The 16504-nt window shown below is 38.3% G+C and overlaps 1 protein-coding gene across 3 annotated transcripts in view; it reads right to left on the bottom strand.

Moving 5' to 3' along the window:
* ADGRL4 (adhesion G protein-coupled receptor L4) overlaps positions 1-16504 on the bottom strand; it is a 141332-nt gene that overhangs the window by 23239 nt on the left and 101589 nt on the right. For all 3 annotated transcript variants that reach the window (XM_042464977.1, XM_042464978.1, XM_042464976.1), the window contains 2 exons: positions 15595-15815; positions 12603-12669 (listed from right to left, as the gene is read on the bottom strand). In XM_042464977.1, the coding sequence (XP_042320911.1) occupies positions 12603-12669; positions 15595-15815 (288 nt within the window). The remainder of the gene's footprint in view (positions 1-12602; positions 12670-15594; positions 15816-16504) is intronic.

Raw genomic sequence — 16504 nt, forward strand, 5'->3', positions numbered from 1 at the left:
ATTGTAGCCTGAGCTTTCACATTTATGTATGAATGGGCGCATGTGTGAGTGTGTAGTTGCAGATAGAGATGTACTATTTTGAATTTGAAAAGGAAATATCTATTGTTTTTTCTAAGGAAAAAACTACTTTGGTTATTAAATGATACTTTCTTTTTGTGGGTGTTGAGGAGAATTTGGTATAGTATATATCCACTCCACCTTAATGTCACTAAAACACTATTACTGAGGTTAAGAAATTATACATGCATGTGGCTTTGTGCTCTATTATTAATTTCAACGCGAGATATTTTAACACATGTAAAGAGATATAAAAGGATTTGTATGTTTGGTACATGAAAAGATTGTGACTGTGATTTTTAGGATATCTAAAAGTGGTTACTGGTTTTTCTGAGTTCTTCATACTGTCTGCTGCTATTGTTTTAATTATGAAGGAAGAGGTGGATGATTGAGTAATATGGTGCTACTGAACAGAAATTAAACAGATGTCAGACTCTTAGAGCCAGGAAGAGGAAGGACCTGCTGGTAAAATGCAGTGCTTGCAGCTACTTGGTGCAGACAGCGGTATGGCTGGGGTGTGTGCAGGTCCGTCTCATCAATATAGGTGAACTAGGCAGCCAGCTAGGGCGACAAAATTTAGGAACAGCTTGGCAGCTTTTTTGGTATTTTTTGTGTGTGTAATTAAATGATATTAAAGTGAAAACTCATTACAGCAAGCAATGTAAAAGCAAGCTACCATATCATGGTTTCTTTGTACAATGGCCAAAACATAAATGTGTGCCCCCCCTGTGTCAGTGGTACGGTCACATGGTACATCATCTGCCTTCCGCATGCACCTTGAATGTAACCTCAAGGTCAACAGCCCCCTCTCTTCTTGTCGCCAACCTGCCTTACCCTGAGGGGTGACAGAGGGTGCCAAAATATTTCTCACCTAGGGTGGCCAAATACCTAGAGGTGGCCCTGGGTGTGTGTGGTTATTCCTGGTCCTGCTTACTGGGTGGCAGTGGTTCCTTGCAAGGAACCGCCACCACCATGGTGAAGGACAAGGCTGAGGGCCTCCAGCCTTTCTTCCCCATGGTGGCAGTGGTCCACTCATGAGGAGCCTGCCACCACCACAGGGAATGAAGGCTGAGGGTGAAGTGGTGAGTGTGGACTTTTGGCCATGAGCCCCACACTGGGTGATTCTGGGGGTGGCAACGCCACTGAGTGCAGACACCCTTACATTCACAGATGAGCTCCTTGGCCAATATACACCAACCTCTTAATGCAAACACTTCTCAAAGCATCAGTCTCTCTAGCTTGCTTTTGCTTTGATGTAACAATTGCATTTGGTATTTCAAGTGTCTTGGAAATACAAAGTGCTATTCTTTTCAATTCTGTTTTAGGATTTCTTTCTTTGTTTTTTGCCTTTCAGACAGCACATCTTGACAAATTGAAGGAAATCAAGGAGGTCTTTAGGCAAAGAATTAGACAGAAGGGAAGGGCTAAACCATAGTGGAGACTCTTGACACACAGAGAGCATCATAATTCCTTAATATTGCTCCAAAATATTTCTGACTGAGAATAATAAAATTGTCTATGTAGGTTGTTTATTAAAATATAGGATCAGTTATTTAAATACTGATTTTTATTGTGCAATACATTCTGGTATTTAATTTATATTTATACTTTTTTTTGTTGCCTGGATCTTTTCTCTCTTTGTGTTATTCTTTGTGTTCTCAATTCTATTCACTGAGGGAAGGGTAGATGAAAATTGGGGTTTCTAAAATTTATGCAGCTGTTTCCAGACAGGGATAGCAAGGTGGATGAGTATTCCCATAAGCTTTTTAGTGTACTAAAGTTTTATTCTAAGTGTAATAAATGTTTCCTTTCCGTTATAAATGCAATTAAAAATTTTTTTTACAATGTAAATGTATCATATTGGCGCTTTGTGATGCACATGTAACATATTGAGTAACTTTAATATTTTTGTTCAGAAGGTAGTGGACACTGGACTTTTTTCTCCCCAAGAAACTGTATGACTACAAAGATGCTGTAGTTATGGATTTCCTACATGAGCAGGGGTTTGGAATGGATGAACTTTGGTGTCGCTTGCAAATGTACAGTTCTATTGTTCCATGCAAATATATTAGACTAAACTGAAAGAAGTATAAAGTTTCCATGAAGAATGAAAGAACAAACACATCAATTATTAAGATTAAATTGCTTGGGTCAGACATTATACTGTAGCTCTTTTCTTTTTTTAAACAAAACAAACCCTTCTTAATATAAGCATATTCAAAGGGCAAAGTAGAATATGAGCTACCTCCATATAAAAAATCTATTTGGTATCAAAGTTAATCAGGATTATAACTTTGTGGCTGTTTCTTCTTACAGAGAAGATCTAGTCTAGGGAAGATAGAACTAATTGTCAAGTTTTTGACACACTGTTTGTGAATCTGTTCAGTGTCTCACATTCAAAACTTCAAAAATAAAGCTTCCAGATCATTCTCCTTTTCTATTTTCTGAGGTTTGTGCTCAATAATTGATGAAACTATCTATATGCTGATGTCAAATCTTAGAAAAATGAATATTGTCATAAGGGGGGGGGGGGGTAGGGAAGAGAAGATGTCTCCTGTTGCTTTTTCAGTCATATACTTTCTTTTAAAAATCATATTAGATATGGCTCCTTCAAAAATGTCTGATGTTCAGAACAGTTGTATAGGCATCATTCTCCCCAATGATATTTATTATCAATGTTAGAATTAACAAGCTTGAATTCTGATGTGCAATCTGACATGAACAGAGAAAGATGGGTAAAAATGTTGCTTCAGCACTGCTCTAGTCAGGATAGAAGACAGTTAAGCTGATAACTATGCAACAGTCTAAGATGGAAAACAAAAATGTATGCTATATTAATTGCCTAAAAGTGCATGCAAGCTGGCAGTCAGAGAATGAAAGGTATGTCTGCTGTCTGATTTCTCTCATTATCCTCTCCCAGATGAATACGTATGTCCAAATGCTTTAGTTATTCTAGTCTGACAAAGTACTGGGGCAAAAATTAAGAAAACAACAAAAAGGAATATTAACACTGGTGTGTGTGTGTATTTGTGCGTGTGGGTGTATAAATAGTAGTGAGAATATGAATGCAAAAGTCTAAAGGCTAAACTATGCATACTTTGTATGTAACTATCAAGTCTAGTCAGTCTCTTTACTTTCTGTTTTGTAGATTTCCATGTGATTATTATAGCACCAAACTGATGTCATTAATCCTGTGATAGTTTTAAAAAAGTTTTAAATAGTAATCTCAAGTTAGGAATCAAGATCAGAGAAGAAGGCAGTTTAACCATTTATCCCTGTGCTGTAGAAACCCTCTTTTTTCAAAGTTACTGTTCACTCTGGAATCTTCTAGACTTAAGCAAGGAAGTCCTTATTCAGCCAAGATGTTCCGTGAATGTCTTTGGGCCAGTTAAGCGTACCTTGTGTGGTTGCTATGAGAATAAAACATATATTGGAGTGGAAACTGAGTGGCCTTCCAGATGTTGCTAGACTACAGCCCCCAGAAACTCTAGCAAGCCTAAGCAATAGTAAGGAATGTGGAAAATTGTTATTTAGCAACCTCCGGACAGCTGTAGAATTCCCATCCCTGACTTAGATAGACCAAGCATGCCAGCCACCCTGAGCTTTCTGAAGAAGGGATGAGATGATGCATAATGATGAGAAAGCAAGCAAGCACAATCTTCTTAAAGTAAGCACTTTGTAACAGTCACTTTGAATTCAGTAGGATGAATGTAATTATGAACATAACTCTTCTACTCAAATCAGTCAAGCCTTCAAAGTGCTTATTTTTGATGGCTTCATCATGGCCTTTGTGAACATGACAATAAGCCAGTTTCCAAGAGCATACATATGCTGACAGTGAGCAGGTTGAATGGGCCTTTGGAGTAGCAAACTGATTGTCTGCTTGCTTGACCAAAGTGCCCTGTTCTCAACTCACTGGTTTCAGTGCTTGGGGAACTTCACTCAAGTAACCTTGAACCTACATTGTGTCAAGAATATGGGATAAGAAGCAAAGCATTAACTATAGAATAGAGTGCTGAAAGAAGAATTGAATTTGTTACACTTTTTTGTATTTCAAGGAAATAATAGATTTTTCTCTAACAATATTCTGTACATAGTTCATCATACCTATTGCAATCACAGTAGAAAACAAAATTTTGCCCTGTAAATTGTTTAGAAGGTGACTGACCTGGCAACGCCTTCAACATTTCAGCCAGCTTAGCAATTATTTAGTTATCCTCTGCACCTCAAAGAAACCACTGGGTATTTTTCATTTCTTCTTCCCCTGTGGATTTTGACACCTTGAAACCCTTCTTTTCTTCTAAGACTGATTTTTTTAAACAGAAAATACCACAATGTATAATACTTGGATGTTATAGTGTGGAAGAGTTTAGGCTTTGTGATATAAGTAATTTAAACCTAGGCAGTAGCATAACTGTGCTATTTCTGATTGTGCAAGTGTAGCATTTTTTCCATCTTTGCACCTTTGAGAACACAAAGCAGCCTCCTTGTAACAGCTGATCTGCCCTCTAATGGTCCTGTTTGAAACTGTCTACCATGTAGATCAGGGATGTCAGCCGGGTGTAGCTCCCAAAGGACCACTCCAGACACACCAGGTCATTTGTTTTCTGATCATAAAAAAGAAAGAAAATCTCCAGGAACAGCAATTCACCTTGTTGATGAGTTGCAGCCCTACCCTGTACTTTTAACGCCAGAAAAAAGTTGTTCTTCAGAACTAAAAGTAGACTTCTAGCTGTTGGCTTTTTGACAGTCCATGTGACCTGCCCAGAACTTTCTAGGAGTAGGCAATTGGTCTCCAAGCCCCTGGAATTGGTCAACCTATGCTTTACATCACCATAATGTGGGTCCCCTTTCTGTAGTCCATAACTACCAGAAAGGATCAAAGTTTTCACACTGAACAGTTTAGATGGTGAGCTGTACAACATGATGACCACACTCTATTGACTAAGCAGTTCAAAATTTTATGACCAAAACAGAGATCATTTGCCACAGAATGAGAATTTTGTGATGTTTCTTTTATTTCCTTCATGGTTTATTTGTGTAGTGGAGGCACCAGAGGTGTAGTGCTCCTCATGACAGTTCCCCCCCAAGAACTCTCCAAATCCATCTGTATTAATCCATGGTCCAAAACACACTGCAGACATAATCCAGTTTGAGAATACTTTAACTGCCCTGGCTCAGTGCTTGGGATTCCTGGGAATTGTAGTTTACTGTGACAAAGCTCTCTGACAGAGAAGACTAAATGTCTCATAAAACGACAGGTTCCAAAATTCCCTAGCATTGAGCCAGGGCAGTTAAATTGGTCTCAAACTTGATTATTTCTACAGTGTGTTTTGGAGCAGAGTCAACAAATCACTTCTGGCACTTTTTGTCTCCAGCAGCAGCAGGAGCAGAACAATTGCTTTTGCTGCTATTGTTGTGTGCCTTCAAGTCATTTCTGACTTATGGTGACTTTTGCTTAATCAAGAGCAAATCTGTTACATCAGGGTATTTCAACTACATACCACTGTGAGAAAATCCTAATGTTAGGATTATAAATTAAGATCAGAAGGAAAAATTAAGTTAGGACAGGAGGAAGGAAGTCCGAATATGTTGAGTCAGTGAACCCTAGTACTATCCCACCACTAGGCATCGCTAAGGAGTGGGGTTGCACTCCTAGTAGAAATAATATTACAAGAAGTATTCAAAACATAGTTTAAAACCCTGTTTCTTGAGTGTTCAGAAACCCTAATGGGAAGAATCCTGGGCAGTTCAAGACATATTCTGCATGAAAGTTGCGCATTGTATTTTTATTTTTCCACAAAAAACAGGATTTCTCTCCATAGGAAACAGCGTTTTTGGGACATAAAATAATATTTCTGGTGAGAAGCATTGTTTGCTGTGTCCTAAATTCTGTTTCCTGCACAAAAATCATAGAGTTATAGAATCATAGAGTTGGAAGAGACTGCAAGGACCATTCAGTCCAACCCCCTGCCATGCAGGAAATCTAAATCAAAGCATTCCCGACTGACGGCCATCCAGCCTTTGTTTAAAGACCTCTAAGGAAGGAGACTCCACTACCCTCTGAGGGAGTTTGTTCCCCTGTCGAACAGCCCTTACTGTCAGGAAGTTCCTCCTAATGTTGAGGTGGAATCTCTTTTCCTGGAGCTTGCATCCATTGCTCTGAGTCCTAGTCTCTGGAGCGTCAGAAAACAAGTTAGCTCCCTCCTCAATATGACATCCCTTCAAGTATTTAAACAGCATGCAAATTTTGTGCAGAATAAATCTCAGACTGTGAATAGTCTTTAAAAATTGTACAGTTTTTCAAAACATTCTTGTGGGAAGAAAAGAAATAGCTATAATTACTCATTGCTTCTTTAAAGAAGAAAATTAGTTTAAAAAATCCACCCCTAGACCTAGAATTAGGACAGCCATTTGGCCACATGTACAAACCCTGTGAGTAACAGTTTGAGTTTATGCTTCCATGCAACTGGGACATGACCATGTAAGTTGATTATAGTGAACATTACATTTGAGTAGCTGCTCATGAATAGGCTCCCCCCGGATGAATCTGGGAATTTTTAGTTGGGACAGGTTGTCAGGGATGATGGGAGTTGTAGCTCTTCACCTCTGGCTTGAACTCACCACCTGGTTGTGCACCACGCTGACCAGTTTTGGCCAGTGGTTATAGCTTAGCAGAGTTACAGAGAATAGGCTGAAGACCCCGACAAATTCTCCAAGCCTTCTCACTCTTGCTTCCACAGAAGTCTTCACCCTTCTTCAAGATCCAGCTGGTTCTTGTAGCTTCACCCAAGACACCAGACAACTCAGTAGTCTTATACAAAAGATCTACTTTATTCTACTATATACAGCTCCAAACTATCCAACACAACAATACTCTACTCCTCACTCCTACTACTACTACCCACTACTACTACCCACAAAATACATTGGGATGCATAGTCATTATTATAGTTAATGCATGATACCACCCACTGTTGTCTGTTTCCACCCAGTAGGCATGTACATCATTCTCATTGGTTCTCTTGGTTCATCCTACAATTAATGATTTCATCATCTCAGCCTTGACCACTTAACAATTGTCAGGTGTGTCCAATTATCCACTTTACATTTCTTGTCCTTGGCACTCAGGACTTGTTAATTTCATTACCATTTCCACCTGTGTGGATCCTAATTGGCTTCTGCTGAGTCACCCTGACTCTCACATACATGTTTTATTTCACTTACTGTATAACCCATGTTGCTTTTTTCCTTGACACAGGTGGCATAATTTCTTGATGACTTCTTCATATGAGTACTACATGAAGGCAGTTCCTATATCATAAGCATAGCATGGCTGTTTTTTCCTCTTCTTTACAGTCAGTCCTCCATATCCATGGATTCATTATCCATGGAGTCAACCTTCATATATATATATATATATATATATATATATATATATATTCCTGAAAACAAAGCTTGATTTTGTCATTTTATATAAGTGTTGAACATCCACTGATTTTAGTATCCACAGAGGGTTCCAGAACCAAACCCCAGAAGATACTAAGGGCCCACTTTATTTAGTAAAAGGTAAAACAGTAAAATATTTCACTTTCCTAGAATAAAGGCAACAATAGTTTTATCCTAATCTCACACAATTTCTAACGATAGGTCATAATTATTTTTGCCCATTACAGTATGTAAATTTTCTTTATTTACCACCAGTTTGTGTTAAATCCTAAATTCTATTTCAAAATTATATTATTATAAACACTCCAGCCTGCCTGCCTTGGGTGCTTTGATCTAATCTAAAATGCAGTCTTAGAAATAATGGTTGTGATTCTAAAGAGTGGAAAGAGAAATTATCTTCAGCTTGCAGCTTGTTTTACAAAGGTTTCAAGTAGTCCTTTTTTCTCCCTGTACCTCAATCTAGAAAAACTTCTGACCCAGTCCTTTTCATGCATACTCACAAAGAGACTAAAATAAAAATGGCTGATAGGATCAATTAGGCCGGTGGCATACACTTCAGAATTTTAATAGTGCTTTCTTATTAATGAGTAAATATATTAGGAAGAAAGCAATATTATTAAAACACATGTAAAAGAACTAGCACTTGGTAATAAATGAGCCTATATGATCCCAAGTTTTATAACTAGAATAATAATGCTCCATTCTAAGGTTCAGTTGCTGCGGACCCATTCTGGCTGTAAAAGGGGCAGCTGAAGGCCGCCTGTTAAGGGCTGTCTACACAGCCCCTCACTTTCCTTCTCCTTCCCTCCCTTCTTCTCATATATATGTGTCTGGTGTATTGATAAGCCAGGGCTTTTTGGAAAATTTGGCTTCCCATGGATAAGTGAGCATCCTACCACCTGTGCCTCACTCCTACTTACAGTGAGAACAACATAAGGAGCCATTGCTTGCTTAGCGTGATGCTTGAACTCATCATGAGACAGTTCTTGGGCTTATTTTCTTCACGACAGGCTGATACAAACTGTGAGTTACTTCTCTGGCTTGCTGAGGGAAAGATAAATCTGTGACACCAGCTGTTGATTTCAGACACCATGCTAAAATGAAGAGTAGAAACTATGGCCTGTGGGAGGATTGTGTGCTGCTTTTGAAGCCTGAAGTTGTCCTTCAATTCCATTTTCTTTTTGCTTCAAATGGAGAATCACATATCTGTACACCATGGGTGGGGACTTACTGAAGGAAAAACAGTCAGTCCTAGATGAGGATTGGGGGAAAGGAGGGGAATAGACTTGGAAATCATATGTAGTCACAGAATTCCCAGCCCTAGTTTAGTCATTTCCACTTTAAGTGGGACTGATCAGCACACAGGTTCAGGGGCACAAACTGAGTGCCTCGATTTGGAAGAAGTCCCAGTTAATCTTCTGTTGCCCCACTTTTACAGCTTCTTTTAAAATGTCCCAGTTTTCTCTTGTCCAGCTTTCACCCTTTGTCCTCAGCTTACCTTAGTTGCTGTAAACTGAATTTGAAGTGACAAAATAGTTTGTATTCTATTATTATTATTATTATTATTATTGTTGTTGTTGTTGTTGTTGTTGTTGTTGTTGTTGTATCATCGTCACCACTAACCATTACTGTTATTTCTATCCTGCCTTTTCTCTAGTTTGGGTCTCAAAGAGGTTTACAAAAAATTTAAAAATATATTGGTAAAAATTCACAAGATATAAAAGTTAAAATTAGATTAAACAATCAAAAATTAAAACCAGATTAAAACATACATCATAAAACATGCACACACACATGCACACACACATCCCAGCACAACAGTTAGCAAGTTCATTATATTATTTTGGTGGGACAGGCCTTATATAGTCAATTAGCAAATGCCTGTATAAACAGAAAAATCTTTACTTGCAGGAGTAAGAGAAGCAGGAGGAGCAGAGTTTTGCAAGAGTCTCAGGCAAACACAAGCTGCTGCAGCTTCTCCTGGTTTGTGTTTTTCATAGTTAATAAAGTTTGCCATCTTGACCACCATTTGAGATTACTTGGCCAGATGTGTCCTGGTTTTCATTTGTGAAATACTGAAGGATACACGCTTTGAAATAACAATAAGTCTGATTTGATACATAAGGCTGAAATCAAAATTACTGTGGGGCTACATTTACAGTTTTAAGCAAAATGCAGAGTTCTTGTTTCTTAGACATGATATTTCTGTGCTTCAATACTAGTCTTCTTTTAAAAAATGAAAGGCATTTTAAAAGCAGTTTGCTCAGTGGGTAAAGAGAGAAAAGTCTTATTAGGCATGGCCATTGCCCAAACCCTTTAGCAAAACATAGGCATATTTTGGGATTCTTCCAGATGTAATTCTTCTAAGAAATAAGTAAAGCTATGACATGCTTTTTGCTAGAGAGCCAATAGTCCTTTTTTTTTTGACAAATCTATAAAACTGTTGCCATTTAGCCAAAAGGATCATGATAAAAGATAATTCTTCAAAACTGCTGTTATTTACAGATTCATTCTTGAGGTTTCTTTTGTTCTTCAACTGCTGCTCCATTGTGATTGAAGGGGGGGGGGCAGAAGATTCCTAGTCTGGTTATATTCGCTCATGGAGGCCTTGACTACTGTTGGACGCAGGGGCCATCCTATGAAGCAGTATGCCATTTTTTCTCATGTTTTTAAAACTGCAAGCAGACATTTTCCCTGACTGACAATTAATTTCCACACAACACATGAAGAAATTGGCTCCAGTGCATACCGAAACTACAGCTATGATAAAGCTTTATCGTACCGTTGAAGGTGGGGTAGAGTGAGGAAACATCTCCCCTTGCCTCAGGACATAAAAGTACCGCACAAATCCATATAGTTATGGTTAGTATTGCCTACCCAAGCAAGCTTCAGGAAAAAAGTATATACTGAACTATCTGTTTTAATCATAAACCTGGAAAAATGCATTTTACTGAATTTGCAGTTGATGATCCACTTAAATAATCTTTCGGTTTCTCTCAGCTAACATACAAAAAAGCCTTACTCTTCTTCACTTCTTTATCTTACACTTATTCTCTTGTTACTTCACCACACGAGGCTCATTACATACAAACAACAAATGCAATTCATTAAGGAAAAAATAAATAAACCTTTGCCAACTCATGCATTAGGTGTTATGTGAACTGTTGTTTTTAACAATGGCCCCTAGGAAGAAACGTTCCAGAAGGATAGTTACAGTGCGATTTCTGGAAGGGGAGGCCTGCATTTTGGGCAGTGGGAAAATGATTTGCTTCCGCTCCCCTTTTACAATTTATTTGAAAATTGTAAACATCACAGAGGTATCCTCAGGCTAAAAAGCTTCAAATATTCTGAAGTACATGTGCAAAGACAAGGGAACTATAGTGCTTGAAAAGATGTTTAATACCTTTTAAAATAGTAAAGTCTATGGCACTGGAAAAAAAATCTCACAATCCCTTACTTTGCCCACCCCATCTGTACTTGCCATCCTATTGAACTGCCATATTCATACAGAAATAAAAATCATATGAGAGGAGACGTAACAACAAATACTACAGAACCTCTGTATCCATGGATTCAACCATCCACAGCTTGAAAAATACTATATTTAATGGGACTTGAGCACCCACAGATTTTGATATCCTGGGGGTCCTGGAACCAAACCCCAGCAGATAACAAGGGCCCACTGTATAATTGCTCAATTGATTCCTATCTGTCTTCAACAAAGTAGAAGGGATTGGAATCCAGCATTAATGTCAAAATCTCTCCACCAAAGAACGGCATTTGAAAAAGCCCTTTAAAATGTGATCAAGAATTTGAAAATTGAGCTATCAGTCACAAACCTAATTGCCTCTCTAAGGTTGCAGCCACACTGCACTGACACAGGTTTTACTGCCATGTCTCAATGTTATGGAATTCTGGGATTTGTAGTTTTGTGAGATATTTAGCCTTCTCTGTCAGACAGCTCTGGTGCCACAACAAACTGCAAATCCCAGGATTCCATAGGATGGAGTGCTGATAGTTAAAGCGGCATCAAATTGCATAAAATCTGTAGTGGACAGCAGCCTACGTGTCTTCACAGAAACAAGACCTAAATTAGGCTCTTTAGTTGCTTTAATCCTGGCTTTCATAATCCCCAAATCATGCCCAAAACTTCATCTAGGTTCTAAACTGAGTTGTGGCACCTTCAGTGGGAAGCTCACTTCACTCAGAAAATACCAGAACCGGTCTGCACTGGCTCAATTCACCTTAGTTTTTCTCCAAATCTGATGCACATTCCTAATATTTAAGGATCAAATGTTGCAGCTCAGTTACTTACTCATGTCATCCACCATACCAAAGTACCTGCTTCAGCATTTGTTACTTGAACTCAATCAATGTTTACATGTGTAACTTAACAGTACTTAAGAAATCTTTTCATGTATCCCCACACCTTTTCTCTTTATAACAGGACACAAATGTTTCCAAAAGATCAAGCCTCAAATGATTTCCAATAGGAATTAAAAGTCTCCTTTCCCAGTTGAAGTAGAGGCTATCAATTCTCAACTTGCCTGCCCATGTGAAATAGCGGGTTCTTGTCTCTGATGTCGCAATTTTGTTCAAAATAGCCTTGATGATGGCAGGGTACACGAGGATGATAAAATCATAAAGATGACAGCCTAATCTTCAAAGATGACCGATCACAGATAAAAGATTAAGTAACTCAGCATTTGAAATACCAGATTATCTGTCTCCTGGCATCTTGTCTGTGTATACCTCCTGCTGAGTTCTGCAGAGATACCGCTAACATGTAAAGATGCTACATCTTACACATCAGAATTGCTACAGAGAATTCTGTTCCCTCAAGCCATCAGGCTGAAAGAAACAGCCCTTCCTCTAAAATATTAGTTAATCAAACACATGTTTTTGAGTCAGGCTAAGTACTTAGGTATATAATGGATAAAAATATTTTAGAGTGGTTATTTAAAAATAGCTAAAATGATTAATTTTGACATATAATTAAGACTCACAGGTGGGCTCTCAATGGGTTAGTGATTATCACACACATTTTGTTGTCAATTTTATGTAGCCTGATGCAGAAAATAAAAAAGGATACTTACAAGAATTATTAGACATGCTGGTCCTATAAAACTCCATATAAAGTTGTTCTTTGTGCTGAGCCAACATCTGAAAAGCAAAAACAAAATAAGGTTTTGAAATGTGTTTGTAGATTAACCCTCCTTTCACCTGAGAATTGAATGACCCTCAAAACTTATTCCAGAGAGGTATAGAGACAATAGAATGGTGGTTCTAGTTCCTGCAAAACCATAGAACTCAGTTATCTTGTACCAGTCACTCTTTCTCAGCAACCTAACCACTTACCCACCTACCTGACAAAGCTGTTGTAAAAATGAAATGGAGAGGAAGAAATGCATAATGCCGCTTATTAGAAGAAAGATGGGAGAATTTTTTGTTATTTAAATATAAACAAATAAACAAACAAAGTCACTGCCTGCTGTAAATTACCAGATCAGTAGTACTCCATAATCTAATAAACTTATTCCTGAAATAAATTGTGAGGCTCATTATCTGGAGTATCAAAGGATACAAAGGATATAATCCTGCAGGGAGCCATGGAATGGAAGCCACAAAGACAAAAATATATTTAAAACACCAAATGGGCAGTTGTGAGAACGTTGGTAGACTTCAAAAAAGCTGCTTCTTTCTGCATATAATCAAGCAGCTTGAAATCATAAAAGCCTGATATTCATTGTTTGAATGTTTTGCATCATTTGAATGAAATTTGACATGGAGAGTATACTTAAAAGGGGGATAATTTGATCAGATTTCAGTAAATTCTGATTGCTATGTTTTAATGGTCTAAAATGTTGTTTTCAGGTACATGTATGTTGTGTGGTCTACTATGCTGGATCCATCAAGAAGACAGAGGATAGAGCCAAGGAAGTGCCAAGCAAGAGGCAAGCTAATTTGAAGACAATTTTACAAATAGGATGGAGAGGGGGAGAGAAAAACCCAATGTTTTTGTAGTTTTGACTCTTCAGGGTTTCTGGAGATGCTGTACCAAACCAAAAAGAAAAAAGAGAAGAAGATGGTGTCTGAACAGAGAAATGTTAGAGACAATGATTTTTATAACTGGTGTGAATAAAAAGGGAGAGAGAATATATCTCCGTACATGGGAACAGAACAGAATAGGATATAGTTTTCCACTTGAATTCTTGTGGCCCTAAAACCCTCTTAAAGTCCAACCACACAAACCATCCAACCTCTGGATATATATACAGTCCTCCCTCTGAATTCGTGGGAGATCCGTTCCGGACCCCCCTGTGAATTTGGAAATTCACGTATATTGAAGCCCCATAATTTTGAATGGCCATGTGCTCCTTCATGCAGCCATGTGTACGTGTCAATGGGTACGTGCACAATTAACTTTAATGGAGGTCGTCCCTCTGTGAATAATCAAAACCACAGATCTCAAATCCATGAAAATGGAAGGACTCTCTCTCTCTCTCTCTCTCTCTCTCTCTCTCTCTCTGTGTGTGTGTGTATAGATAGATAGATAGAGAGAGAGAGAGAGAGAGAGAGAGCATTACTGATACTTTTCATTGGTGTGACAATTTGTCTCTTCTGTCCCATCTCAGTACAAAAATGTTTTTGAATGTGTGAAACAAGTTCCCATGCATTTCTGCTGAGTGAGTGGGGACTTCACATTCAAAGAAACTAGATATAAATCTCTTCAACTAGTACTCAGGTCTGCATGTATGATCTGGACATTTCAGTAGTAACACTGTGAACTGAAGACAAGATCGGGGTGATGAGTATCTTCATAAGGGTTGAAGAAGAACACTGGACAACATTCTGGACTAAGAAGAGAATGGAGTATGGATCAAAATTCAAACTACCTATCTCTTCTTAGGTTAAACTGACTGAGTGAAACATTTCATGAACATCTGGCCACAGTTTTATTTGTCTGAATGGGTGTGGATGGTTACATTGACACAAGTTGTTACAAATGGGAGTTCCTCCATTTATCAGAGCTCTGTAACCTACACTTTCTGTTTGTGCCTGGAGGCCTTCATGTAGTGATATCTTTTTGCTCCAGAACTCCTTTAGTTAGAATAAAGCTTTTCTTATTCTCTGCCTCCATGCACTCCTTTTCATGTGCCTTAGCTTGGCTAGTTCCTGACTGGGTTTGCAAATGCCAGTGGAATCCCTGGCAATGCTCCAGCGCATTGCTAGGATGTAATATGTTATTCATTGGCTGGTGACAGCGAGAGATCACATCCAGATCTGTAGGAATGGAGAGGGATCTAGGGAAGCTTCACATAGAGAACCTTCACACAAGTGTTTAGAGATGCCATTATTGTACACATAAGTTATCATGTGGGTAACACATCCCATCTCTTATGATTTTGAAAGCCAAGCATTGTCAGGCTAGGTTAATATTTGGATGAGATGACACCAGAGAACTCCAGTTAGGGCTAGAAAAGAATCCTGGTAGAAACCCTGGGGGAAAAAAACCTGTCAGTCAGTGTTCACAATATTGAACTAGATGGACCAGCGGTCCCTGTATAAGCCTTCTTGTGTCCTGTCTGAAAGAGTATATCTCCTTATAGAAATCTGCCAGTCTTAAGATAATCAAGGGAGGGCTTCTTCTTGGTCCCACACTACCACAGGCCTGTCTGGTGACACACAAGAGAAAGCCTTATTGGTGGCTGCTCCCATGCTGTAAAATTCACTTCCAGAGAAGGCAAGGCTGGCTCCCTCTATTCAAACAAAGGGCATTTAATGATTAATTGGTTGTAGGGAGTCATTTCTATGGAAGGCGCTGCATTTTGAACTTTATTATTATGCTTTTAAAATGTTATTAACATTGAATGGTATTTTAATATGTTTACTTGGTTAATTGTGTCTTAAGTTTTTTATTATCACAATTTTAACTTGTTTCAGCATTTCTGAGAGCCACCTCTGGGAGAAAGGTGGAATAGTAAACAAAGAAACAAATAAAAATTACATTCCAGTGGGCTGACGCAGCAGCAAAAGGATATGCAAGAACTATCCAAATCTAAGGCCAGCATGTAAACAGTGACTTACACGTCAGATGTTCCATAATATTTGTATCCCAGTGCGGCAGAAATGCCAACCACCACTGCTGGGCTGACATAGCCAAAGATATAGAAGTTCTTATGCAGGAATCCCTTGTTGTAGATTACTCCAACAACTATAAGGTACAGATGAATGCCTTCGATACACATCCATGCAAAGGCAGCTAAGAGGAAGTAATGGAGTAATCCAGCAGTGATTGAACAGAATAGCTAAAAGGGCAAACAGAAAAAAGGGTGAGTGAATAACATGATAGTCTCTGTATATTGCATTTCAAGTTTAAAATGTTATCACAGGACAGATAAAAATCTTTCCCTCTGAAAATTTGTCTCAATTCAAAAACACACTATCTCTGTCATTATTTTTTAGTGAGTAGATGGGAAGACATTGCAGTCATTTCATTTGATAACCCACATACACAGTTCTTTAGCCAATATACATATAATTACATGAAATACACAAAATGACACTGCAGATGTTATAAATGGCATGTAACTAATCTGTTTTCCACCAAATAGAGTGAACCCTACATAAATGGCACTCTCCCAAAGGAATGTATGTAGGCATCATTTTTCTATGCTAAAAGATGAAGACAAATGATATGGCATAACTCCCGCTAATATTTATTGGACATTGCCAAGGTAAACATAGCTAAGACTCTGCCTCCATTTTGCTCACTCCAATCTCAAAGTAGATCAGTGACAGAAGATCCCATTATTCTCTTCAGTGGGGCTTACCCTTCTGAACAGGGTTGGCTGGAATTCTTAGATGAAAATTTTATATTCACAGCTAGTCGTGTGTAAACTCAAATGTCAACATTCATATTAAGACTGGGAAAAGCTACATGCACCTTTGAAAATGGCACTTTAGAGGGCATATTTGCTTTCATATTGAAAATGAA

Source organism: Sceloporus undulatus, chromosome 4, assembly GCF_019175285.1.
Source record: "Sceloporus undulatus isolate JIND9_A2432 ecotype Alabama chromosome 4, SceUnd_v1.1, whole genome shotgun sequence".
NCBI lineage: Eukaryota > Metazoa > Chordata > Lepidosauria > Squamata > Phrynosomatidae > Sceloporus > Sceloporus undulatus.